At 39.8% G+C, this 25,880-nt stretch overlaps 1 protein-coding gene and 1 long non-coding RNA gene across 2 annotated transcripts; one reads left to right on the forward strand and one right to left on the reverse strand.

Annotated features, from left to right (window-relative positions):
- The first annotated feature begins 8,131 nt into the window (after positions 1–8,131).
- On the forward strand, positions 8,132–21,089 carry LOC131921937 (zinc finger protein 58-like). Its single transcript, XM_059276688.1, has 4 exons — positions 8,132–8,271; positions 15,012–15,138; positions 16,292–16,387; positions 18,398–21,089. Exons 1-4 carry the CDS (start codon positions 8,266–8,268, stop codon positions 19,672–19,674), a joined length of 1,506 nt encoding a protein of 501 aa, XP_059132671.1. The 5' UTR covers positions 8,132–8,265; the 3' UTR covers positions 19,675–21,089.
- Positions 12,151–25,807, reverse strand: LOC131921950 (uncharacterized). The gene is made up of 4 exons (XR_009382156.1): positions 25,651–25,807; positions 25,344–25,533; positions 14,321–14,390; positions 12,151–12,548 (listed from the first exon to the last, which is right to left on the reverse strand). It is a non-coding gene; the product is annotated as an uncharacterized LOC131921950 (long non-coding RNA).
- Between the last annotated feature and the right edge of the window lie 73 nt (positions 25,808–25,880).

The following is a 25,880-nucleotide window of genomic DNA, read 5'->3' on the forward strand; positions in this document are numbered from 1 at the left end:
GATTTTGCTGTGGATTGCATTGAATGTGTAGGTTGCTTTCATACACTAGGTGCTTTCACAAAACGGGCTCTGCAAATCCCAGAACATGTGATGTCTTTCTGTCTTATAATGCCTTCCTCTAAGTGATGCTTTTTGATATTTTCAAATTTTGCTTGTAGAAGCCCTTCACCTCTTTGGTTAGAGTCATTCCCAAATAGATTTTCTTCAAAACAAATCAAAACAAACAAACCAACCAACCTACCTTTTAAGACTGTGGTGACTAGGTGCTATTTTTCCTAATTACTTTCTTTGCAAGTATCTTGTTGGTGTATATAAAGGCTAATGAGGGCTGGAGAGATGGCTCAGCGGTTAAGAGCACTGGCTGCTCTTCCAGAGGTCCTGAGTTCAATTCCCAGCAACCACATGGTGGCTCACAACCATCTGTAATGAGATCTGGTGCTCTCTTCTGGCCTGCAGGGGTACATGCAGGCAGAATACTGTATACATAATAAATAAATCTTAAAAAAAAAAAGTTTAAAAAAAAGGCTAATGATGTTTTATGTTGATTTTGTGAACAGCTATTTTATTGATAGTATTTATCTTTGTCTTAGGGTTTTCATTGCTGTGATAAACCACCATGACCAAAAGCAAGTTGGGGAGGAAAGGGCTCATTTTGTTCTTTAATTCCAGGTAACAATCCATCACTGAGTGAAGTTAGGGTAGGAGATCAGGTGGGGCTGGAACCTGGAGGCAGGAACTGTGGAGAAGCTTTGGAGGAGGTGCTGCTTGCTGGTTTCCTCTCTGGCTTGTTCATCCTGCTTTCTTATAGCACCCAGGACCTCCAGACCAGTTGTGGCACCACCCACAATGAGCTGGGCCCTCCAGTGTCAATCATCAGTCAGGAAAATGCATCACAGGCTTGCCATCAGGTCAGTCTGGTAGGGGCATTTTCTCAGTTGAGGTTCCCTCTTCCAAAATGATTCTAACTTGTGTCAAGATGACATAAAACTAGCCAGCACCATTATATTTAGAAGTCTTTGGTGGAGTATACAAGAAGATCTTTTAGAGTACATTCATGTCATCTGTAAACTGGCATAGTTGAATTTCTTCCTTTCTAATTTTTCCCTTTGCCTATTTCTGTTTTTGTCTTTCTTTAGTTAAGAATTTCAGTACAATATTGAAAATGTAGAGATATTAGGAACCTTTGTCTCATGCTAGAGTTTTCATTTTTCTCCATTTATTGAAGGTTACCAATAGTTTTATCATCCATAACTTTTTGAAGTTTGTCAAATGACTTTTCTACAAGAGATGATTTCTGTTTGTCTCCTTTATGGTGTATTATATATTGATTTGCATATATTGAGCCAGCCTTCCATCAGGGGGTGGTGCCAGACATAAGATAAAGTTTGACTATAGTTAATTTTCTCTAAAAAAAAATCTAAATTAGGGCTATTTGTCTTGTGTGTGTGTATGTGTGTGTGTATATACTTGGAATATTAGTGTTACCGTGGCTCCTTAGAATGAGTTTGGTAGTGTGCATCTTTCTATTTTGTGGAAGGGTTTGAAAAGTGTTGATACTAAACTTTCTTTGAAAGTTTTAATTACTGCTTCAATCTCCTTAGTGCAATGGGTCTGTTTAGGCTGTTTATATCTTCTGGTTTTATTTTCACAGGGCCATAAATACTTATAAACATAGCTATTTCTTCTAAACATTTCTGAGGTTTTTGGAATATAGGTTTCAGAGTATCCCATGATCATCTCTTTGCCCTGATTTGTTTGGCTAGTGGATGGATACACTCATGTGACCTTTAGTAAAGGACCACTCTTTGCTTAATTCTGTATGTTGTTCTTCAGTCTCTAACTTAGGAATTATGCCCTGGTTTTTTTTTTTTTTATTATTTTTGTTGATCACTATTTCTTGTTAACATCTGTATTTCTGTTTGGCTTCTTTTTCACCTTGGAGTTGCATCTTAGATTTTTTCCATTTGAGACCTCTGCTGTTTCAGTTAAGAACTTCTCAGTATAACTGTTCCACTTAGAACTGACTTTCCCATCCTTCAGTGCCACTGCTCATTCAAAGGTGTATCGTTTAGTCACCAATTATTTGTGCATTTTCTCAGGTTAGTCTTTTTATTCCTTTCTAGTTTCAGTACAGTGTGTTTTGATAGGATGCACAAGATTATTTCTTTTTTTCAATTTAAACTCAGTTGATACCTTGGAGGATCCTTTGCACCTTGTTTGGAGGACCTATCTAGGATGTGAGAATGCAATATTGAAGTGTCCTGTTTTTATTTTCTCTGAACTGTTTGCTCTTCCTGTCTTTTAATGTTATCTAGGTGGAATTGAGAACCTATTGATTTTGTGTAGAAACATTTGCATTAGTTATGTCCATTTTTATGTACGTGTAGTGACTTCATTTCTTCTGATTAGTTTTTGTTTGTCATCTCTATCAGTTCAGATTATTTTAACCAGGTTTTTGTAGCTTCATTTGCTTTATGGTTTGATGATCTGGTCCAACAGATCATCCTTCAGTGATGGGGTATTGAGGGAGAGGACCAAGAGATCAGAAAATGCAGAGGAATGAAAATTGAGAAGATTGGGATGGCTGAAGAAACTCTATTTTATCCTAGGCAGGTACCTCCTAGACATTTGTCTCTGGAGGATAAGTTCCCAGTAACCCCACACACAACAAATGTACAGCCAGACTATCTGCACGTTATGATGTGACTGACTGCTTTTTGGCTTCTGTGACCTGCTTATGCAGACATTTGAGGACAGATTTGAGGTCACTTTGACTACCTAACCTTGGCAGAACAGAACAGCTCTTTGGCTGCTTGTGCAGCTGCTTAAGGTCTTCTTGTGGTTTTTGCCTTTAAAAAGTCCTTCCTTTATACCCCCCCCCCCTTTCAGATGGCATCTCAAGTTTGGCTCAGTGAGTATTGTTCTGCTAGCAGCTTTAATAAATTTAACTAATTATGTAATCCAGATCAGGTCTATGGTCTTTTCCCAGGAGTCGCAAACTCCGTAACAAAGATAAGAAAGTTTGAGGTCAGAAGGTCTTGCACAAGCTATACCTTATTCCAAACAAGCTTATTAAGAAGTACAGCATTTTATATAGTCTTATGGAGGCGAAACTGACAAAGTCAGCAGAAACTATCATACAGTGGGACAAAGTCAGCAGGAAGCTAATCAAACAACGTGGCACAAAGGGAACACACAGTTTCTCAAGAATATTACAGACCGAGCACACAGCAGCCACGGGACTGATAGCCATATCCCTGTGGGAAGGGTTGGGGTCTCAGGATCTGAAGCCACAACTCTCCCAAGGTCCTGGCACCAAGCTTTTCCAAGCCTATTTCTGGTCTTGGAGAAGGAGCTGTGTTCCTTCTCTGTACACCAAGTTCTCAGGGAAAAGCTCCTCAGGCCCTGGCTCTGGGCCATTACGGGCTCTGCCAAGCATGTGCCTGGTTTTGAGAAGGCCAGGGCCTTTTCCATATTTGCGGCCCCTCGCTTTTTCAGATTAGCGCTCCACAGTTGGATTTTCCAAGATTTAGCTCTATTTATGGATCTCTTTCCTAGCTGTTTTTCTTTTGAACTCAGTACATTAATCTCATTTATTGGGTTTGGTAAGTCCACTTGCATTCAGGGTTAGTTATAACTGAGAAGGGTTGGCTTTTGAATATGATTTCATTTTTTTTCCTCGTGGGTGGCTTCTTTCCATATTGGTTCCTTTCCACATTGGCAGTCTTGGATTATGCTAGAGAAAAGTAGAGATGCCTGTAGGTTAATGAAAACTGTTCCAATACTGACATATATCTTGTTTATTTGATAGTTGGCCTTTGATTAATAGGAAATTTCTCATTAAATACTGTACTGGATGGTTTTATGACACAGGCTAGAGTCATCAGAGGAAGGAGCCCCAGTTGAGAAAATGTCTCCATAAGATTGGGCTGTAGGTAAGACTGTAGGGCATCTTTTTAATTAGTGATTGATGAGGGAGGCCCAGCCTATTGTGGGTGGGGCCATCGCTGGGCTGGTAGTCCTGGGTTCTCTAAGAGAGTAGACTGAGTAAGCCATGAGGAGCAAGCCAATAAACAGTACTCCTCTGTGGCCTCTGTATCAACTCCTGCCTCCAGGTTTCTGCCATATTTGAGTTCCTGTCCTTCAGTGATGGATTACACTGTGGAAGTGTAAGACCAATACACCCTTTTTTTCTTGCTATTGGTCATGGTGTTTCATCATAGTAATAGAAACCCTAACTATGATACTATAAAATATATGTCTTCAATTTTCTCTCCTGTTCCTTATTGTGGGTTGGTGTATTTGTTTGTGTTCAATGGTGGCATTTCTCTATTAGGCACTGGGAAAAGAGCAAAATGAGTGAGATCTAGATCTGTGCACAACGACCGTAGACTGGAGGTCCCAGTAGGAATAACACCTACAGCTGTGTTAGATGTTCAACAAGAAACATCACAAATACCATTATGTTTTGGTAGCTAGGTGTGGTGGAGTTGGCTTATAATCCCAGCACATAGGCAGTAGAAGAGCCAAGGTTAGAAGTTCAGAGTTATCTTCAGCTACACAGGAAGTGTGAAATCCATTTGTGCTGTATGACACTCAGTATCAAACTAGAAAATAGATTATAACTCTTAATAATTAATGAGACATGTATTGAATTATTTATTTTTACTGATTTTATATTGCAGCATTCCTAGTTCAAAACTCTATAAAATATATCCCTCTTCATGGATGGTATCTTTGTTTATATGTGAACAAATGAATTTATGTGCTGTATGTACACTGGACTATAATGTGATTACCCAAGCCAGTTGCCCATAGGGTGATGGAGGTGTGAGTGTGTCTACCTTTTTTTTCTTTTAAGATTTGTCTTAATTTTATGTGTAAGATTATTTTGCTTGCATGATTGTCTGCACCATGTGAATACTTTGCCTCCAGAAGCCACAGTGGGCTTTGGATCCTCAGGAACTGGACTTACAGGTGATTGTTAGCTACCATGTTTGTGTTAGAACATGGGTGCTCTTGGCTACTGGCCCGTCTCTAACTTCTTACATGTGTGGCCCAAGCTGGCCTTGACTCCTGATCTTTGCACCCTCATTTCTTTAGCCCACCATAACAGTGAGCATTATTACAAATGGATATTTCTTTTTCTGCTCCTTTTAAAAAATAATATTTCTTTTATCTTTTGAGATTATGATTACATCATTTCTCACCTCTTGTTTCTCCCTCCATACTTTTCCATATATTCCTTCTTGCTCTCTTTCAAACTGATGGCCACTCTACACACACACACACACACACACACAAACTTCTAAGTCTGTATTACCTTGTCTGTATTTATATATTTTCAAGGCTGACAATTTGGTATTGGATAACCAATTGGTGTGCTCATTCCTGAGGAAAACTATTCCTTCTCCTCTCAGCATTCCATAGTTGCCTATCATTCTTTCTGTAGGGTTAAGGCCTCCTGTGTGTTTTCTTATCCATGTTAGTATGTCTGTGGTAACAAATTATGTTTTAGGATTACTATTCTGTGATGAAACACCATGACCAAAAGCAAGTTAGGGGAGAAAGTGTTTATTTGGCTTACACTTCCATATCACTGTTCATCATCAAAGGAAGTCAGGACAGGAACTCAAGTAGAGCAGGAACCTGGAAGCTGGAGCTGATTCAGAAGCCGTGGAGGGGTACTGCTTACAGATGTGTTCATCATGGATTGCCCAGCTTGCTTTCGTATAGAACCTAGGACTTCCATTTCAGGGATGGCACTACCTACAATGATCTGGGCCCTCCCCCATTGCTAATTAACATGTCTTACATGGTCCCAGCAATACTCTACCATCCTGGGACCAACTTGTGTCTTATATAGGATTACTATCTTTATGACAAACCTGACCAAAAGCAAGTTGTGGAATGTATTAGGGTTTTCTAGAGTAACAGAACTTAGAGAATGAATCTTTATACATAGAAAGCGGATTTATTTATTAGAATGATTTACAGGCTGCACAGTCCAGCTAATCCAACAGTGATGTGCAGTGAATGAAAAGTCCAAGAATTCAGTATTTGGCTCAGTTCATAAGGCTGGACCTCTCATCTGGTCTTCAGTATATGCTGGGATCCTGAAGAAGTAGGCTCCAATGCCAGTGAAGGAATGAATGTGCTAGTAAGGTGAGAGCCACTAGGCAAAGAGCCAAAGCTTCCATCTTCCATGTCTTAATACAGCAGTGGTTTTCAGCCTTCCTGATGTTGCAACCCTTTAATACAGATCCGCATGTTATGGTGACTCTCAACCATAAAATTATTTTTGTTGCTACTTCATAATTTTGGTACTGTTATGAATCATAATGTAAATATCTGTATTTTTCTAAGGGGGTTGCAACCCACAGGTTGAGAACCACTGTTATATAGGCTTCTAGCAGAAAGTGTGGCCCAGATTAAAGGTGTATCTTCCCACCTCAATATCAAGATCAAAGGTGTGTGTATTCCTACCTCAAAGGTCTGGACTAGAAGTGGATCCATCCACTTCAAGCAAAAAAATCCCTCACAGGTGTAATCCCTCCATTACGGTTAATTCCAGATGTAGTCAAGTTGACAACCATGAATAGTAATCATAGGAATGAAAGTGTTTATTTGGTTTACATATCCTGGATTACTGTCCATTGGAGGAAGCCAGGGCAGGAACTCAAACGGTAGAACCTTGGAGGCTGGAGCTGATGCAAAGTCCAAGGAGGGCTGCTTCTTGTTGGTTTGCTCCCCAGGACTTGCTCAGCCTACTTTCTTAGAGAACCCAGGACCATCAGCCCAGGGGTGGTACCAGCCACAATGGCCTGGTCCTTCTCACATCAATTATGTATTGAGAAAATACCCTCCAGGCATGCCTACAGCCTGATCTTTACAGACCCACTTTCTCACTTGAGGCCTACTCTGATGACTTTAGCTTGTGTCAAGTTGAAAAAAAACTTCTGGTAATAAAACAAAGCAAAACCACCTTCTGATCTGCGAAATAATTTCATTGTGAATCAGTGTCCATGGCATAAAAATGAACTCTTTCCTCCCGTGGGGTTATAGTTGAGTCTCAGACATTACCGGTACAGGGATAAACACACCTGAGATGAACTGTGTAACTGTGGGTACACCCTGGTGTCAATCTAGCCTCTTTGATATTCTCAGGACTGTATTTCTGATGCCTTTGTACTAAAGGAAGAATCGTTTCTGTGTTCTGAGATGGGGAAGTGGTGGGAAGCTCAAGAAAAAAAAAAACACCCTTTAAATACTGTCACACAGGAGCAATGCCAAGAACAGAAAAAAGGCAGTGGTCAGTTCACACACCGTACTGATCTCAACACTGATTTTTCTCAAGAGGAGCAGAGAGCTCAGAGAATGCCGGGTTTGAGAAGGACCGGAGAGAAGTGGATGAAGCTCTGGTACAGCTCCTACAACGTTAAGTTGTTTACACAGATGAATGGATAACAATGTGGGCAAGGGACCCACGACGGTTGAGAAGAGTCTCAAAGGGATTCTGGGGCTTATCTGTAGGTGTAATAAGAGACACGTGTTTCCTGGCCCATGCTCCAAACTGAGTTCCAGTGTACACACTGAAACCGTTTTTTTTTTCTTATTGATTTATTTGTAGTTATTAGGTATTAAACCAAGGCCTCTTTCATTCTATGAAAATGCTTTATTGGTAAGTAACTCCATCTCTATTCCTACTTTGTAATTTGGGACATAGGCTTGTGATCCTTCTGTCTCAAGACCCAGAGTAGCTCAGATTACAGAACATTTCCAGGAAACTTGGTTTCAAAAACAATCCTAAAAAGAATTTGTGGTGTGTCCCAACTTAGCTTCTTGCTCCGTTATTTTGAAGTAAAATTGAATCAATGTGAATTTTTCCTCTTGCCGTAAGATTCTAAGTACACCTGAGCTTTTAAAGTCACAACACATTGATTAGAGCAAGAAGTAAGCCTAATACTCTTTGCCGTCAAAAGCTGGACTCACATCCCTCAACGCCCTTTGTAAATCTGTAAATCTGGGATTTTTAAAGCAGCTTAATTCCAGTGAGAGTCCGTGGGTAATAAAAAGTACATCTCACTCTCTTAGGTGCTGGGCAGTCCTTCGCATAGACTTGTGGGAAATGTAGTCTCTCATCATGACGTCAACTAGACAGGACTCTGCTTTCTGTGCTTCCGGGTTCATTCTGCATTTTTTGTTTCTTCAAACTCTGCATCTTTCTCAAAGTTGGGAGAGTGTGGCTTGTGCTCGGCGTTCGACATGGAGGTTGGTCAAGGGTGCAGCGTAGCCTTGCGGGTCGAGGGCCGGTGCAGGGCGGGCAGGTCCGGCCTGCAGGGAGCGGAGGTGGGGTGGGTGGGAGGCGGGGAAAGCTGACTGGGAAGAGCTGTGTTGACACAGGCTTGGCCCGGGTGCTGGGGAGGGATGGGGAGAGGGCGTGAGGCTGGTGCCGGGAGTGAATGCTCCGTTAGGACCGGGAGGCTGCCTGAGTACAGCAGTCTTGTGCTTCAGGGACCGGAGAGCTGGCCTCCTAGTGCAAGAGCGGAGAACGTGGAAGGTCCAGGATTGCTAGAGCTGGGTGGCTTGGTCGACTGCTTGTGCCCGAGGTGGTGGTGGGAGCTCACATTCCAGCTTGGCTGGGGAAGCACGCTGTTATTACCTCTCACATTGCGGTTGTCAGATTTCTCAGGACATTTAGAGCAAGTGGAGTTTTTCTGGTCCCTCCTTGTACTTTACAGCCGCCCAAGGAATCTTCCTTTGAGTTGACAAAAGTTCATAAAGCCCGTAGTTCCAAGGACAGAGTTCTGCGAGAGAGTTTGGTTATGGGATGTTAGTCTCATTTTTTTTTTTTTCGGAATATATTGTTATTTTTTTAGGATGGCTCACTTTGGATAGAGATCTCTTATGTATACCCTCCTTGACCTGAATCCTCACACTCACACACATATGAGGCCGAAAAATCCCATAAAGGGGACACTCTAAGCTTTGCACATTCCAACGACCCTACAATGCAGAGTGAAAAATACTAGAAAACATTACCACATCCAATTGCACCAGAGACTGCGATGTCAGAACTTTGGACTCCTTTCCTGAAAGGAGAGATTAGTTGGTGTGAGGGTTGTTAATGGAGTGGGCTTGAATGTCTCTGGGGAGGAGAAATAGTCTGGTACACCTGACAGGCTGTCTACATTGTTCTCTAGTCACAAACTTTTCTTCCATCCTAGCAGTGTCTAGAAACTCTGAAACCAACAACAGAGTTCTTTGTAACAGTTATTCTTGAGGAGTAGGGTGCCCAGGTATTTATACAGTGTCAGAAAGATCAAAAGATGAAATTGATCTGTGGTTCACTCAGGGTCCTATGATTTGTATACAGTGGGCAGTTCACCCTGTCTATTTTTGTTGTTTTTTGAGACAGGGTTTCTCTGTGTAACAGCCCTGGCTGTCCTGGAACTCACTCTGTAGACCAGGATGTTCTGGAACTCACAGAGATCCCCCTGCCTTGCCGCCCCCCCCCCCCCCCCCAGTGCTGGGATTAAAGGTGTTCACCACCACCGCCCAGCTTCATCCTAGTTTTTGTGCTTCTTTATATTTGGCCACACTTGAACAGGTGGGGAGGCACACCCCTTTAATCCCAGCACTGGTGAGGCAGAGGCAGGGGGATCTCCGTGAGTTCCAGGACAGCCAAGGCTATACAGAGAAACCTTGTCTCAAAAAAAAAAAAAAAAAAAAGGACTATTTTGCCACACTTCAGTCAAATTGAGTATTTGTGTTCTGGAGACTGACTTACAGCATTAAAGTCTACTCCCAAGAAGCATGAGCTTTAAACCATATTGTTATAAATACTAATATTTTTTTACATATTATCTAACTAATTAAAACAACAGGGACACTTCCTAGTTATTGTTACTAATCTGCAGGAAACTACTAATATGCCATTTTACAATGTTTAAGGTGTGAAAAGTACATTTTCTTGTACCTCAAATCTTGTTTCTTACAATGTAGACGTGATACAGCAATATGTTCATTTATATTATAGGTCACACACATAAACATTTAATACACACATACACACACACATTTAACATGCATCAAACAGACCTGTGATTGACAAGAAAAAGCAAGTGTATTCCGTACCATGTCCTGCCATCTCTGCATTTGGGAGGTGGAAGCAAGATATCACTTGTTCAGGGTCACTTGCTGCTTTGTAGCAAATTCAAGGCCAGGTATGCTAAATGAGACTGTCAAGAAAAATTTTTTTTTAGATAGGAGCACTTGTTTCTGTAGCAGAGGAACTGTTCAGTCCCCAGCACCAACATGGCGGCTCACGGTTGTCTATAACTGTAGTTCCAGGCGAACATTCGAGCTGGCAAACACTCATGTAGAAAAAATAAAAATAAGTAACTTAAAAAAATGAAACATCATGTGGCCTGGAGAGGTGGCTCAGGGGTTGAGAATACTTGTGTTTCTGTGTCTATGTATGCATATAATGTATAATTTTTGGTAAGTATAAAATAGTATGATTTTATGAGGTTTTATCAAATAACCTTGGTGTTATTTGTTCTCATCCTCCCCCTTCTGCATCTGTATTGACTCCCTCCCTCCCCAGTTGAAGCTGCCTCCGGTTTTTCCCTTTCCCTCTTCAGGCACCTCTCTCATGCCCTAATCCCCACCTGATCCCTTTATCCTTCCCTGGTTTCTGTGGTTACTCCGTGTTGTATCCTCACATCTGTTTTTTTTTTTTTTTTTTTCTTTAATCACAAAAGCATGTTGGATTTTATCCAAGGCTTCCCGCTCCATTTATTGAGATGATGATGTGATTTGTGTCTGTAAGTTCATTTATATGATTTATTATATTTATTGACTTAGGCATGTTGAAACAACCCTAAATTTCCAGGATAAAAGCAACTTATGCCACCAGGACCATATGCCCAGTATTGGTTTCACTGACAATGAGTTTGGCCCTCCCACATAAATCATTAATCAAGAAAATGCTCCGCAGACTGGCCCAGTGGCCAAGCTGGTGGTGGCATTTTCTCTTTCAGTTTCTTCTTTCTAAATGGTGTCAATTTGACAAAAGCTAACCGTTGTCTGTCTCTCCTGTTGTCTGTTACTTTCTTCAAATAGTGTTGTTTGAAACATCTTTTAAAAATTGTTCTCTTTTGTTTCTGATTCTGATTGGTGTTTAGTTTTTAGTTTTGTTTTATTGTTGTTTTTAGAGAGAGGATCTTCTACAACCCAGGCTACCTGTGAACCTCTTCTTATTGCCTCTGCATCACATGTAGTTTACTTATTTCCCCTTGCCTGGCTTCCTCTTCCTCTTTCCCACTTGAAGTGTTTCTTGAATCCTTTAGCCCCCCTTTGGTGTTGTTTTTTCTGTCTGCCTGCCTTCACAGTCCTCGTGCTTGAGGAAGGCCTTCATGTTTGCTCAGGCTCCCATTCACAGGCTCTTGCCTGGGATTGGTCTCCTGTGTACACTTGGCCATTCAGTGTGTCATTTGAAGCCCCATTGCTTTTCTTTTCCTACTACATTTCACAGTTGGTTTGTTGACGTTCCTGCTTATTTCACAGCCATTTTCTTGATGTGTCCATCTGTATTCTCCTTCAGGTACCATAGGTGGATTCTTTGGAAATTTGGGGGATGTTCTCTTCTTTTCTAATACAGTTTTCCTTGTTTGGGTTATGCCTTAATTCTTATTGGATAAGGTCTTACTATGCAGCTATAGCTGACCTTGAATTCTATGTAGACCAGGGTAGCCTTGAGCTTATAGAGATCTGCTTACCTCTGCCTGCTGGGTACTGAGATTAAAGGTGCACCACTATGCCCATGCCTTATTATTTTCCTTGATGTGTGGAATTTATTAATAACAGTGACCTTTGCTGTGCTAGAATTTCTGGAGCTTCTCAAAGCTATCCCAGGAGTGTGTATAATGGCCTGTTGTAGTGGGAATTCGCTCCACCCACGACCTTAGGCTATCTGGCCTGATAGAGGCGGTCCTGTATCAGTGAGTCTGTTTTTTTCCCCATAGAACCCCTTAATAAACACACACACACACACACACACACACACACACACACACACACACACACACACATATATATATATATATATACCATTGAGGTTCTCATTATAGCCTTTGGCCTGTGTTTTCTTTGGCATTGTACCTATCGTTCAAGTTCCAATGCTCTTCCCATTGGCTCTTTGAGAGAGGTGAGTCAGAATTCAGTGTTTTGGTCAGGTCTGAAACAAGACCAGAATTGAATGTCTGATCCACTCTTAACATCCCGAGGAAGGCGCCAGAAATTTGGAGGCTATTCTGCAATTCTTGCCTTGGTGATCTCCATGTAAGCAGGGTGTAAGCAGGTACAGCATCATGACTTTTCCTGCTGTCTACTGCTTTGTGCTAGGAATGGAACCCAGGCCTCACATATCCGAGCAAGTGTCTCTCCAACACTTGCTTTTCCCTTTTCTATTTTGTGTCCTAGTCTTCAGTGCTGCAAGCAGTGACAGCTGGTGAATTCCTCACAAAGGTTTATTTGGGCACATCCTAAGGAAAAAACAGAGACTGTGTTCATTTTAGTGCTAGAATTGTTTTCCACTCCGTTGCACTTTCAGCCATATCTCTATGTTAATTATTAATGATTGTTGTAAAGGTTTAAAACCTGAATAATTAATATACCACCATATACTTTGAGCTCTGTTTCAAGCCTGTGCACAAACCAGAAAAACTTTCTGTAGTGGTTTGAGTGCAATGGACCCATAGCATCATATGCTGGGATACTTGGTCTCCATTGGTGAATGGTTTGTGAAGGATTAAGAGGTGTGGCCTGGTTGGAGGAGGTGTGTCATTGGGGGCAAGCTTGAGGTTTTCCCAGACTTGTATAATCTGCAGTTGGTTTCCCTTGCCTTCTGCTGGTTTCTCTTCAGCTGGGGCTGAAGAGTGAGCTGTGATTATCAAGAGACTAGCACTACTGACATGGATCTATTGCTTCCCTAGGACAATTGCTATTTGATAGCTGAGACTGAGAAATCAGCTGTGATTAAAAATAGACCAGAATCACTGAGGTACTAGCTTCTGAGAGTATTTCATCAGTACACTGAGCTATGGTCTAGAGGGGCGTCAAGACTGAATTTCACGCTGACAGCTGCACTTGGTAATGCATGAGTCTCCCACGTGGTACTGATTTTGAAAGCATGAAGAGGTGATAGAGAGCAGCTGGGGCTTGGCAGTGTGAGAGGCCTAGAAAGGTCGTTGTTGAGAGTGCCCGTGACTGACAGGGTCATGGAAACCGGATGTATGCAAACATCAAGACCAAGATCATCCACTATGATCAAGTCACGTCTATCCTAGAAATGCAGGCTTGGTTCAGTCTCTTTGGAGCTGTCCACCTAGGAGTGGAGTAGTCAGATCATTTAGATAGTTATAGTTTTAGGTTTTTGAAGAACGTGGGCAGTGTTTTTCCCAATGTCTGTGCCAATTTACAGGGGCACCGAGCATCAACGTTGTTGTTATCTATGATCCTAACAGCTTCGCTTTGCACATTTCACATAAGAGTGAATTCTGAGACTAGGCTGCAGACAGCTGAGGGAACCCTTGTGACTTTGCATTTTATTGTTACCGTCAGAAAGTCTTTTGACAAGGTGTAGGAGATCCTGCAGAGAAAGGATGGTAGAGGCTCTACATATGTTCACAGGTACACACACATGTGTCCAGTGCAGTCCTGTTCAGGCACAAAGAACAGAATCTTGTCTGTGATCATATAGATAGGATTACTATCTCAGACATGGAAAGACAAGTAGCACATGATTTAAGCCATAGACAGACTCCAGAGAATTTGATGTCACTGAAGTTGAAGATATCTGGGTGTTTCCAATGGTCTAGTGACATGAGGAAGAGATGCTCGGGAAGTATTGATCAGTGGGTGCACAATGCAGTTAGGTAGGAGTGGGATGCTTAGGATACTATTGCACAGAATCGTGACAGTATACAGTCCTGGAGAGTGTATTTCAGAAGCCTGCAAGACAGGCTTTTGAGCATTTTAAATATAAAAGAAATTTTTTGAATAACATATTTAGAATTATTTAAAGACCATGAAAGGATATATCTAGTATTATCTAACAAAGTATATATCTAATAGTATATAATCATTAATATGTAAATCTTGTTTTTATAGGTTAACATAAACAGTAAGAATATTACTGCCCTCATAGATCATTTTGAACATTATATACTAAGAAAAACAGGGGAACTGAAATGTAGAAAATTTACAAATAAGAGAAAAAAATAAAAGGTTGTGTCATGTATTGACAACACTAGACCTCTGAAGAGCACTGCAATTGGGTCATGAGTTCAAAACCTGCTTTAGGAGCACAGCAGATGCACGAATCCCTGAAGGAGAAAGAGGAAAAAAAATTAGAATGACATTTAGTGTATTTAAAATATTCAAAATGCTGTTTTTGCTGTTTCAAAATTTGTAAATGTGTAAAATTCTTGCAATTCCATTTTATCTGTGAATTCTTCTTTATTCTGCCCTTGGCTCCTCCACCCCATGCTCTGTGGTGTGCTTTCCTAGTTTCCCCAGTGAAGTTAGTGCAAATTCTGAAGCCTCAGTCCAGAGCCGCATCAAGGTCTCCATCTTCACAGCGGTTCAGTTTCCGGATAGTATATCCTAAGTGAGAACGTATGGAATGTGTGGCATATAATGTAAGCAAACCATGCTAAATACATCTATTTGTGGATGCCTACATTTTACCTTTTATATTTTACAGGGTTATATTCATGTAAGTTTACTAGCTCTTAGTCATTCTCTTTTCTTTTAAGTAGGGATAATTCAGGAGATAATATAACGTCATTTTGAAGACTCCAATTAACATTACATATCAATCTCAGAAGCATTTCTAACTCTCCTTTCACCTTTGGCAAAATTTAGAATTGCGACTGCAAGCTTGTTGACTTTGGTGTAATTGTCCTATTTAATTAATTTATGATATTCACTTATTTTTACTTCAGGAACTTCTGTCATTCACAGACGTGGCCATTAATTTCTCTGTAGAGGAGTGTGAATGCCTGGAGCCTGCGCAGTGGAATCTGTACAAGGAAGTGATGTTGGAGAACTACAGCAACCTTGTGTTCCTGGGTGAGGATCACGTCCACAGTGAATTATTTACTCATCATCAACATATAAATAATTTCCTCCATTTGTACAATATCTCATGGGAGCTTGTGCTTTTGATTGATTAGCTTTGTTTTTTTGTTTTTTTTGTTTTTATATTCCTTTTTTTCTTTTGGTTTCTTGAGACAGGGTTTCTCTATGTAGTCCTGACTCTCCTGGAAGTTGCTCTGTAGACGAGGCTGGCCTCTGCCTCCCCAGTACTGGGATTAAAGGCATGTGCTACCACCATTGCAGCTGATTGATTAGTTTCCTATGCCCATTTTTAAAGGAAAAATTAGGGGAATTGTCAATACAGCTAAGAAACATTTTCTTTTTCTTTTTGTGCTTTTAACAGATTTGTTTTCAAAATGTGCATCCTGTAGTGGCAATGTTAGAAGCTCAGTGGCGTGAGGCATGTGTGTTAAAGAAAACGTCCTACCCTTCAACTGTAATACTCTTCTTTGTAATGGGGTTCGGGATCTGTAGGTTGTAAATTACTCCTAAGCACCCTGTCTTTCATGGAATGTTTAAACACAGAATTTTCCACAGTCATTTGCCATCCTTTCCTTATAAGCACAGAACTGGGGTTCACAGGTTAATTTACAGGAGAAAAGGCCAAGTGTGGTGATATTGTGTTCCCCAATATATTGTGCACCGTAATAAACTTATCTGGGGTCAGAGAACAGAACAGCCACTAGATAGACATAGAGGCCAGAAAATGTTGGCACACACACCTTTAATCCTAGCATTCTGGAGGCAGAGATCCATCCGGATCCCTGTGAGTTCAAAGCCACACTGGAAACAGCCAGGCATGATGACACACACCTTTAATCCCAGGAAGTGATGGCAGAAAGCAGAAAGGTATATAAGGTGTGAAACCAGGAACTAGAATCTGGTTAAGCTTTCAGGCTTTTGAACAGCTGTTCAGCTGAGATCCATTCTGATGAGGACTCAGAGGCTTCCAGTTTGAGGAAACGAGATCAGCTGAGGAATTGGCAAGGTGAGGTTAGCTGTGGCTGGTTCTGTTTCTCTGATCTTTCAGCGTTCACCCCAATACCTGGCTCCGGGTTTGTTTTTATTAATAAGACCCTTTAAGATTCATGTTACAGCTAAGCATCTTGTTCCCTTTTCCAAACAGGTCTTGTTTTCTCTAAGCCATATCTGGTCACATTTCTGGAGCAAAATACAGAGCCTTGGATTGTGAAGAGAAAAGCACCAGCTGCCAGCCATCCAGGTGTGTAAGAATGAACACAGTAGAGCCCACAAATGACAAGTCAATTGGTAAAGTGTGTATTGAGAAGTTACGTTTTGGTGGAAATCTCTTACTGTCAACGGCATGATGTTTACCATAATAATCCTCTTTCTTCCCCTCCAGGAAGCTCTGTATGTGTTTACAGTGATTGCCAAAGTCCTTTATTTAACTTGTTTTTTTTGTATCTCTGTGTAGTGTTTGTCTGTATTCATATTTGCATGTGTCGGGTGCTTGTGTGCATACAGGCTCACATGTGCTTGGGGAGGATCAAAGTTGATGTTAAGACTCTTCCTTGATGGCTCTTCTGTCTTATTCATTGAGTCAGGGTCTATGTCAAACTCAGAGCTAGTCTAGTCCGTGTGCTCTAGGAGTTTCCCAGTCTTCACTTTCCAAGCCTGGAATGACAAGCTGGACACCATGCCCACCCCACATTTACAAAGGTTCTGGGTGTCCGGTCTTCATACCTGTGTGGCAGGCATGCTAACCGCCGAGGCATCTTCTCAGCCCCAGTCCTTTCTTTTTGCCTGAGAGGGTCTAGGTTATTACAGACTTTGCTTTGCTTTCTATAAATCAGAAAAGGTCTAAACATTTCTAAAAGCCTTAGTCACACAGTAGCACCACAGATAAGCATCTCTAACAGGTAAGCATCTCTAATTTCATGTACATGCTCATTAGCCAAACTATGACACTGCTCATTTTGAGGTCAGCTGATAAAATACAAGAGTTGATTTTTTTCCCCTTCTACTATGTGGGCTGTGGGGATGGAGAAGAGGTGTTCAGGCTTGGGGTCAATGCTCTTTACCTTCTAAGCCATCTTGTTGGTCCAATAATGTATTTTTATGAGGGTTGGGTTTATTTTTATGTTTTTTTGCCACACACTAAATGACAGAAATTTAAAATGCCATGCTTTTGTAAGTATGTAGTCATAGCTGAAAACTACACATCTAGATAAGTTTTGTCTAGTAGATCTTTGATACTCTTACAAATTTTAATGGGTCCCAAACTCATTCTCTTTTTTTCTTATTTTGCAACTCTATTTTCTGTGTTTGATTTCTTTATTCTAGACTCCTTTACATTATCTGATAATATGCTTAGCTGTACCCAGGATATTTTTTTCTAGATGACACTACTAGTTACTGTATTCTTTAGGACAATGTAAGATATTAAGACACCTATGCCCTAGGTCTATTAAGAGTGAAATTGTTAAAAAAAAAAAGAGTGAAATTGTTATCATTTGCCTATAAAAATATTATTCCTGATTTCAAGCCATGTGTATTTTCTTTGTTCATTGGTTACTCAATACTTGTTGTAGCCCTCTAAATGGGTGTTCCCAGAAATTGTGCAACTTATATATTTATTGACATACATGTTCCCCTTAGCTGAACTTATGCCACTTCTAAGTAAACTAGAAAGTTTTTCATAATTTGATTTTTTAAAGTATTTATATTATTGTTGGTAAAATAATACTCTCTTAAATATTTCATGTATATTGTTTAAAAGTGTTATGCAGTACATCTTTACAAGATTCTATAGCTTTGAAAACTGAAACTGTATGCTCAAAAAAATTGTATTTCTTCCTCCAACTAATCTATGACAATCACCATTAGCTTCCTGTTTGACATGTGTTCCAACCTGACTTTTCATGTAAGACCAAAATTGCAATTTTTATATAATACGCTTATTTCCTTTAGTAAAATGCCCTTTCAGAATTTTTTATTTAGGTGTTATATCAAGTTTGGCTATTTAAAGTTATTTTTTGTTCCACATTGTCTTCATATTCTCAGTTCAGTGGTAGATTAGGTTGTTTACACCAATATTTTCTAAATGATGCTACTGGGAATATAGGAATATAGTCTATAATTTCCCATTTATGTGATGCTTATATTGTCAAAATATAGTCAAAAATTTAATGTATTCATATTACAAATTGAGCAGTATAATTATAAAACATGGTGGTATGCTTTTACTGATGTGTCAACCCCTTTTCAACAGGATCAAAACCCCATAAATGTAAAGAGTGTGGGAAGGCCTTTGATAGAAATTCAGTCCTTATTCAACACCAGAGAATTCATACTGGAGAGAGACCTTATACATGTGAAGAATGTGGTAAATCTTTTAACTATTCTTCCAGCCTTAAACAGCACCAAAGAATTCATACCGGAGAGAAACCCTATAAGTGTGAAGTATGTGGCAAAGCTTTTAGCTGTTCTTCATATCTGGGTAAGCATCAAAGAATCCACACTGGAGAGAAACGCTACAGATGTGAAGAGTGTGGTAAACCTTTTACTAACTGTTCAGGCCTTGTTGTTCACCGAAGAGTTCATACTGGAGAGAAACCCTACAAATGTGAAGAGTGTGGCAAGGCCTTTAGTGTTCGCACAACACTCTCTAAACATCAGGTAATTCATACTGGAGAGAAACCATACAAATGTGATGAATGTGGAAAGACTTTTAATGTTCACTCAACACTTTCTAAACACCAGAGAATTCATACTGGAGAGAAACCTTACAAATGCGAAGAATGCGGCATGGCCTTTAATGTTCGCTGCATTCTTTCTAAACACCAGAGGACCCATACTGGAGAGAAACCCTACAAATGTAAAGAGTGTGGCAAAGCCTTTAACTGTTCTTCCAGCCTTCACCAACACCAGCAAATACATAGAGGAGAGAAACTCTACAAATGTGATGACTGTGACCAGGCATTTAGCTGTTCTTCTTATCTGTATAAGCATCGGCGAATCCACAGTGGGATGAAACCCTACAAATGTAAGGAATGTGGCAAGGCCTTTTACTGTTCTGTAAACCTTATTTACCATCAGAGAATTCATACTGGAGAGAAACCATATAAATGTGATGAGTGTGGAAAAGCCTTTAGCATTTGCTCAACTTATATGAAACACCAGCGGATACATAGTGGAGAAAAACCCTACAAATGCAAAGAATGTGAGAAAGCTTTTAATAATTGTTATAATCTAATTCAACACCAAAGAATTCATACTGGAGAGAAACCCTACAAATGTAAAGACTGTGGCAAAGCCTTCAATTATACTTCAAGCCTTGCTCAACATCAAAGAATTCACACCGGAGAAAAACCCTACAAATGCGAAGAATGCGGTAAGGCCTTTAATTCTTCTTCCAACCTTAAACATCATTGGAGACTTCATACTGGAGAGAAGCCCTACAAATGTGAACAATGTGGCAAAGCCTTTAAAAACTGTTCAGGCTTTACTCGGCACTACAGAACTCATATCAGAGAAAATGCAGATTAGTGCAAATACTGTCAAAAAGCCTTCAATAATTGTTTATTGATCCTTCAACACTAAAGAATTCATATGAGAGAGAAATTTTAGAAATGAAAGGAATAAGGGAAGACCTCTAATAACAGTTCAACCCTTATTCAACATCCAACATTTCTTTCACACAAGAAAAATCTTGTAGTGATGAAGAAGATGACTGTGTTGAGCAGTCTATATTTATACAACATCAAAAACTTACATTTTAGAGAATCCCTATAAATGCAAGTAATGTGGGAAATCCTCATTAACCATGAGTGAATTATAATCAAACTTTATACATGCATAATGACTTGGGAAGGAACAGTAAAATATATAAAACTGAGAAAAGCTACTAGTAAAAAGCACTGTGTAAACAGTGTTGCAAGACTTTAGTCATTATGTAGACCTTAAGAGATATAAGGGAATGATCATAGACAAACTTAATGAATTGTATGTATAGAATTTAACAAAGCATGAAATATTGCTTATAATTTCTAGGGGAATTGTTGTTGTGATAGAAAAACTCATTACAGACTTTGGGGTCATGCAGATAACTCAAATCTGTGAGGATATTAGTATGTTATAAATCCAAATTATAACATAGGCTCAATTTTGAAAAAATGTAAAGATCATAACTGCTAGATAATTTTATCAGAAGGACATGACTGAATCCTGAGGCTTGAGAGTCTGTTTTTTTTCCCCCAGAGATCATACAATACATTATTGGAATATGAAGTTTAGTGACTTTTGTAAATAAAAATAAGTGGTTCTTAATGCACTGTTAATGTTGTGTATAGAATTACATTCTGCTACAGACATTAAAATAAAATCTACCTTAGTGAGGTATGATGGCTAATCTTGGCTGTCCACTTGACACATCTAGGAAGAGGGAACCTCAATTAAAGGATTGTCTCTGTCAGATTGGCCTGCGAACATGACTGTTACATTTTCTTGAGTACAATTGATATAGGAGGTCCCAGTCCACTGCGGACAAAACCATCCCTAGGCTATATGGGCCTGGGCTGTATAAAAAAGGTAACTGAAAATGAGATGGGAGTAAGCCACTAAGTAGCATTCTTCCATGATCTTTGCTCAGGCTCCTGCCTTCAGTTCCTGCCTTGGATTTCTTCAATGATGGACTGTAATGTGTAAAATGAAACCTTTCTTGCCCAAGTTGCTTTTTGGTCATGGGGTGTATCAAAGTAACAGAGAGACAAATTAGAACATAAGGAATCTAGGTAACATTTTACTTACACACTACTGAGGATTGGTGGGATAGTCTGTTCCCAATGTTAATGTGCTTCAGGTAATTTGTAGCATATTATCGTTTATGTTATATCATTCTTCATCCACCTATCAATTACTTTCATATCATGTGTTTTATAGAAATAAAGTTACACCCTTTTTGACTCTTGTATTTTATATCAAATTCTATCAAAACTTTTACTGTAGAACCTCTTCAGCATAACAGTGCACACACTGCTAGTAGTCATTCATATCAGCGGAACTATGCAACTGTAATATGAACTTTGGCACAAAACTAAGGGAATTTGAGAATAAAAGGGGATTGCTCAAATACAGGATGTCTTAGTTAGGGTTTCTATTGCTCTGAAGAGACACCACGATCACAGTAATCTTAGAAAGGATAACATTTAACTGAGGTAGCTCACTTACAGTTCAGAGGTTCAGTCCATTATCATGGTACATGGTGGTGTGCAGGCAGCCATGGTGCGGGAGAGGGAGCTGAGATTTCTACATCTTGCAGGCAATAGGAAATGGACGGTCTCACTGGGTGTGGCTTGAGCATATATGAGACCTCAAAGCCTGCCTTCACAGTGACACACTTCCTCCAACAAGGCTACACCTCCTAACAGTGCCACTCCCTTTGGAGGCCATTTTCTTTTAAACCACACAGAAGGTAATTTTGAAATAGTTCTCATTATCAAACAGTCAACCACATATTCTGAAACACACACATACCCCTGATCTTCACAGAGCTCATGTCTCTGAAATGATTGCTTTTCAGTCTTTTGATGCTAATTCTAATATTATTGTTAGTCTTGCATCACATAATGCATTGTTTGTAAAAGAATGAAGGTTTATTTTACCAATTATGTGCTTTTAATAGTGTCTAATATTTTTTAATCATTTTCAGAAATTGCCTTTAAATTATGATACCAGAACAAATATACTAGGATACACATCCATTTATTATTACATCTCATTTAAAAAAAAACTTATTCCTCCTTTTCATTTTGGTAAGACACATCTTAATATTTGAAGTTTATTGAGATACTGTGTTGAGGTGAACACAGGGAAAGCTTCATATAGATTATTGTTTGAAATAACAAACAAAATAATCTTCTCTAGCAATAAAAAAACTCAGAATGGGATTCTTGCTTTTTTTGAAAAAGAAAACTGATGGAATGGTGAGAAGACCCTTCAGAACAAACACTGAGCTTATGGAGACAATGGTCCTTTTCCTCGTTGTCTTATTTGGTGTTCACTTTAACCTGCAGCTCTATGTGCATCACAGCCACTGTCCTCTATAACCAATGCTATGGCTCTCGTTTTCTCATCTCCCCACTCAGCTTCATCTCATCAGAAATGACTGTCTCTGATGTGTGCTTCCAGTTACTCGAAAATAAGGGTAGTTTTGTTTAGGTAGTCATGGCACCCTTCATTTCAAGTGCTTATTCCTAATTAACTCAAAGTAACTGCAGTTGTGCATGCTGTAGAATATGGTTTTGGTATATTTGTCAATTATATAATAAACGAAATTAGCAGATCTGGCTCCTCAAACATTTATGATTTTCATGGTAAAGATATTTAGGATCCTTCAGGCTACTGTGTTATTGGATTGCAAATTATGAGCTGTCAGTATCCTGTAGTGATATTGAGTGCTTCCCATGTGTATTAGCTATTCGTATGTCTCATTTGGAGAAGTAATTCCTGAGTAATGTCCAATTTTGAACTGAATTATTTCAGTGATTTTTGCTATGTTGTTTGACAACACTATCATCTGAATTAACCATTCAGTGATTCATTTTGGACAAACATTCATTTTGGATTCAAACATTCACCATTGAATTCTAGAACAGATGGAATTCAATTCTACACATTGCATAGATTTTGGCTGTTTCTATCAGGTAATTGTTAGGGGAAAATTCATTAGTGAAGCCTCTCTGGAAGCCCAAAGTTACAGTTTTTCACTCTCCCCTGGTCTCCATTTACTGTTTGCAATCTAGAATCCTACACTGCTGGTATTTTTCTTGGTGGTAATATGTGAAAGAATACTGCCTTCACAGCAGTCTTGATTAGGGAGTTAGGCTCAAAGCATTTACATTCCGTGTTTTCAGTTTCCATTGCTTTGTTGTGAGTGGGATGCCACCTATACCAAACTTGTTTCCAGCTTGCTCTGTACCTAAGGATGACCTCAGCCCTCCGATGTCCCTGTCTCCAGTACCCAAGTGCTGGGATTCCCAATATGTAAAACCACACTTGCTTTTTTTTTGCAAGCACCTTTAGTTTGAATTTCCAAATACTCAGACCATGAACACTTTTTCACATATCCATTATCTGTCAGCATTTCACATTTTAAGAATTGTCTTTGCAGAACATTTGCCCATTTTTTTAAATCCATGATTTGCTCTTTCTTGTGAATTCTTTTGTAGTACTCCATAATATCCTGGATATTAAACTTCTGTCTGATATAGTTGGCCAAGAATTGTCCCCACTCTTCATCTGTTGTTCTCTCTACTGTTGTCTCCTTTGCTGTGCAGAAGCTTCTTAATTTCACGTAATCCCACTTGTCAATTCCAGTGATCATTTCTTGAGTTGCTGGAATCTGGCAACCTATCCTTGTAACTTAGAAATTTAAAATCTTTGATTGTTGAGTTTTCTCAGCAGAGTTGGAGATGTGGATCTACTTGTATTCCCCTCTATATGGAATGTAGGCTTCCCAGCGTAAGTTATTAAAAAGGTGTTTGGGGGCTGGAGAGATGGCTCAGAGGTTAAGAGCTCTCACTGGCTGCTCTTCAAGAGGTCCTGAGTTCAATTCCCAGCAACCACATGGTGGCTCACAACCATGTAGAATGAGATCTGATGCCCTCTTCTGGCATGCAGGCATGCGTGTAAACAGAACACTACATACATAATAAATAAATAAATCTTTTTTACGAAGGTATCTTCTTCAGTATATGTTTTTGTTAGCTTTGTCAAAAACTGGGGCTGTAACCATTTGTTTTAAATCACACACAAGTTTCTCTCTCTCTCTCTCTCTCTCTCTCTCTCTCTCTCTCTCTCTCTCTCTCTCTCTCTGTGTGTGTGTGTGTGTGTGTGTGTGTGTGTGTGTGTGTTTTATATTTGTTTGAGACAGGGTTTATCTATGTAGCATTGGCTGTTCTCTGTAGACCAGGCTGGCCTCACACTCAGAGATTTTTCTCCCTCTGTCTCCCAAGTGGAGAGATTAAAAGTGTACCCCTCCACTGCTCAGCCCTTGATCTTATATTTTATTCCATTGGGTTACATGTCTGTTTCTGTGATATACCTTGCAGTTTTTGTTACTGTGTCTTTTACTTTTGTGTAATCTAAGTAACATTGTGTTACTTCCAACAATGTTCTATTAGAGATTGCTTTAGTTATTCAGAGACCTTTGTGCTTCCTTATGAATCTTTAAGTTGCTGGATTTTCTATTTCTGTGGTCACTTTCATTGGAGGTTTTCCATCACTTCTTACAACCACTTTCTAAATTTCTCAAGTGATTCTTCCATTGCTCTGTTTATCTAGTTTTCTATCTTTGGTGCATTTTAGAGATGTCTAAATAGCTACTAGTCATGAAACATTTTTACATTTCTTGACTTAGGGAGTCTTCCATGTTCAACTTTGTCATTTGATCTTTTAACCTTTCTGAGAATTTGGTCAGATCTTCCTTCTTCCTTTGCTGACTATTGAAGACCTCATTCATGGTTTGGTATCTGGTGATTCCCGATTCCTTTGATGATAAGATCCCTCTGATCACTCATATGTTCTTGCTGGGTCTTGAGGCTGTTATTCCACTGGGGTTCTTTAACATCTGTGGCCCAAACTCTGGTAGAAATGGGATGATCCCTCCCAAATGGCCATGGCAGCCTGCCTAATCATCATCCTTTTCCCCTAGGAAGAGAATGTTCTGGATCAACATCTAGTTCATTTTGTATTCTCAGGAACATAATTCTGAAGCTGCCCTGTTATTCAGGGTATAATTGCTTCTCCATCCTGAGTTGGGGGTAGTGAGAGAAGTTCAAGACAGATACCCTTGGTTTTCCGAATACTTACTGAGGAGCAATTTCAGGATCAGGGAAAATACCGGAATTGAACATCCTAGATCAAGCCTAATGTAGAGGGAAATCCTGCCAGACAGATGTCACTTGTACACTCAGGGTGCATCATCCTCCATCCTTAAAAGGAAATCTCTCAGGGCAGGACATAGCCTGAAAAATCCTTTTAAACAACATGGAATAACTCTGAGTAGGGCGTAGACTGATCTCAACACTTCTAAACAGATGGCAGATGCCCTGAGCAGGGCTCAGCCTTGTATCCTATCTAAACTTTCCAGTGCTAAACTCCTACGTGATAGCACCTAGGTAGGGCAGTGTGATAGAACTATTTTCCCAAATTACAACCTTAAATTAGGCTTCGAGCTTCCATCCATCTGGTAAACTCTAGAGGGTTCCCCTCTGGACTCTACTCAAAAAGGAATTCCCTTTGTTCTTGCTGGATTGCCTCCATATTCCAGGTTCCCCGCTGGGAATGACCATCATTTTTAAAAGACTTGATCTCCCGAATGTGTCTCTGTGCATCTGTATACAGAACCTGGGAAGAATTTTTAATATTTAAAATATTCTGTAGCAAGCAAGTTTTAAATCTCAACATACAGACTCCAAGTAAGCAGTAAATCTAATAAACATTGCTGTCAAAGGTTCGACTCACATCCAAACATCTCATTTTGAGAACCCGAGATTTTAGATGCGGCAGCCTGACTCCCTGTGGCTGTCCATGTGCAGACACGGCTTGTTTCTACCCATGCTCTTCGGCAAACAGTCAGACACTAACCCAGCAACTTTGCCAATTACCTTCCCAGGCTTCCCGAAACTCGCTCACACGGAATTGTGGGAAATGTAGTCTCGCCCACGGCGACGTCACAAACAAGGACTCTGGGA

The sequence above is a fragment of the Peromyscus eremicus genome, chromosome 11, assembly GCF_949786415.1.
Source record: "Peromyscus eremicus chromosome 11, PerEre_H2_v1, whole genome shotgun sequence".
In the NCBI taxonomy this organism is placed as follows: domain Eukaryota; kingdom Metazoa; phylum Chordata; class Mammalia; order Rodentia; family Cricetidae; genus Peromyscus; species Peromyscus eremicus.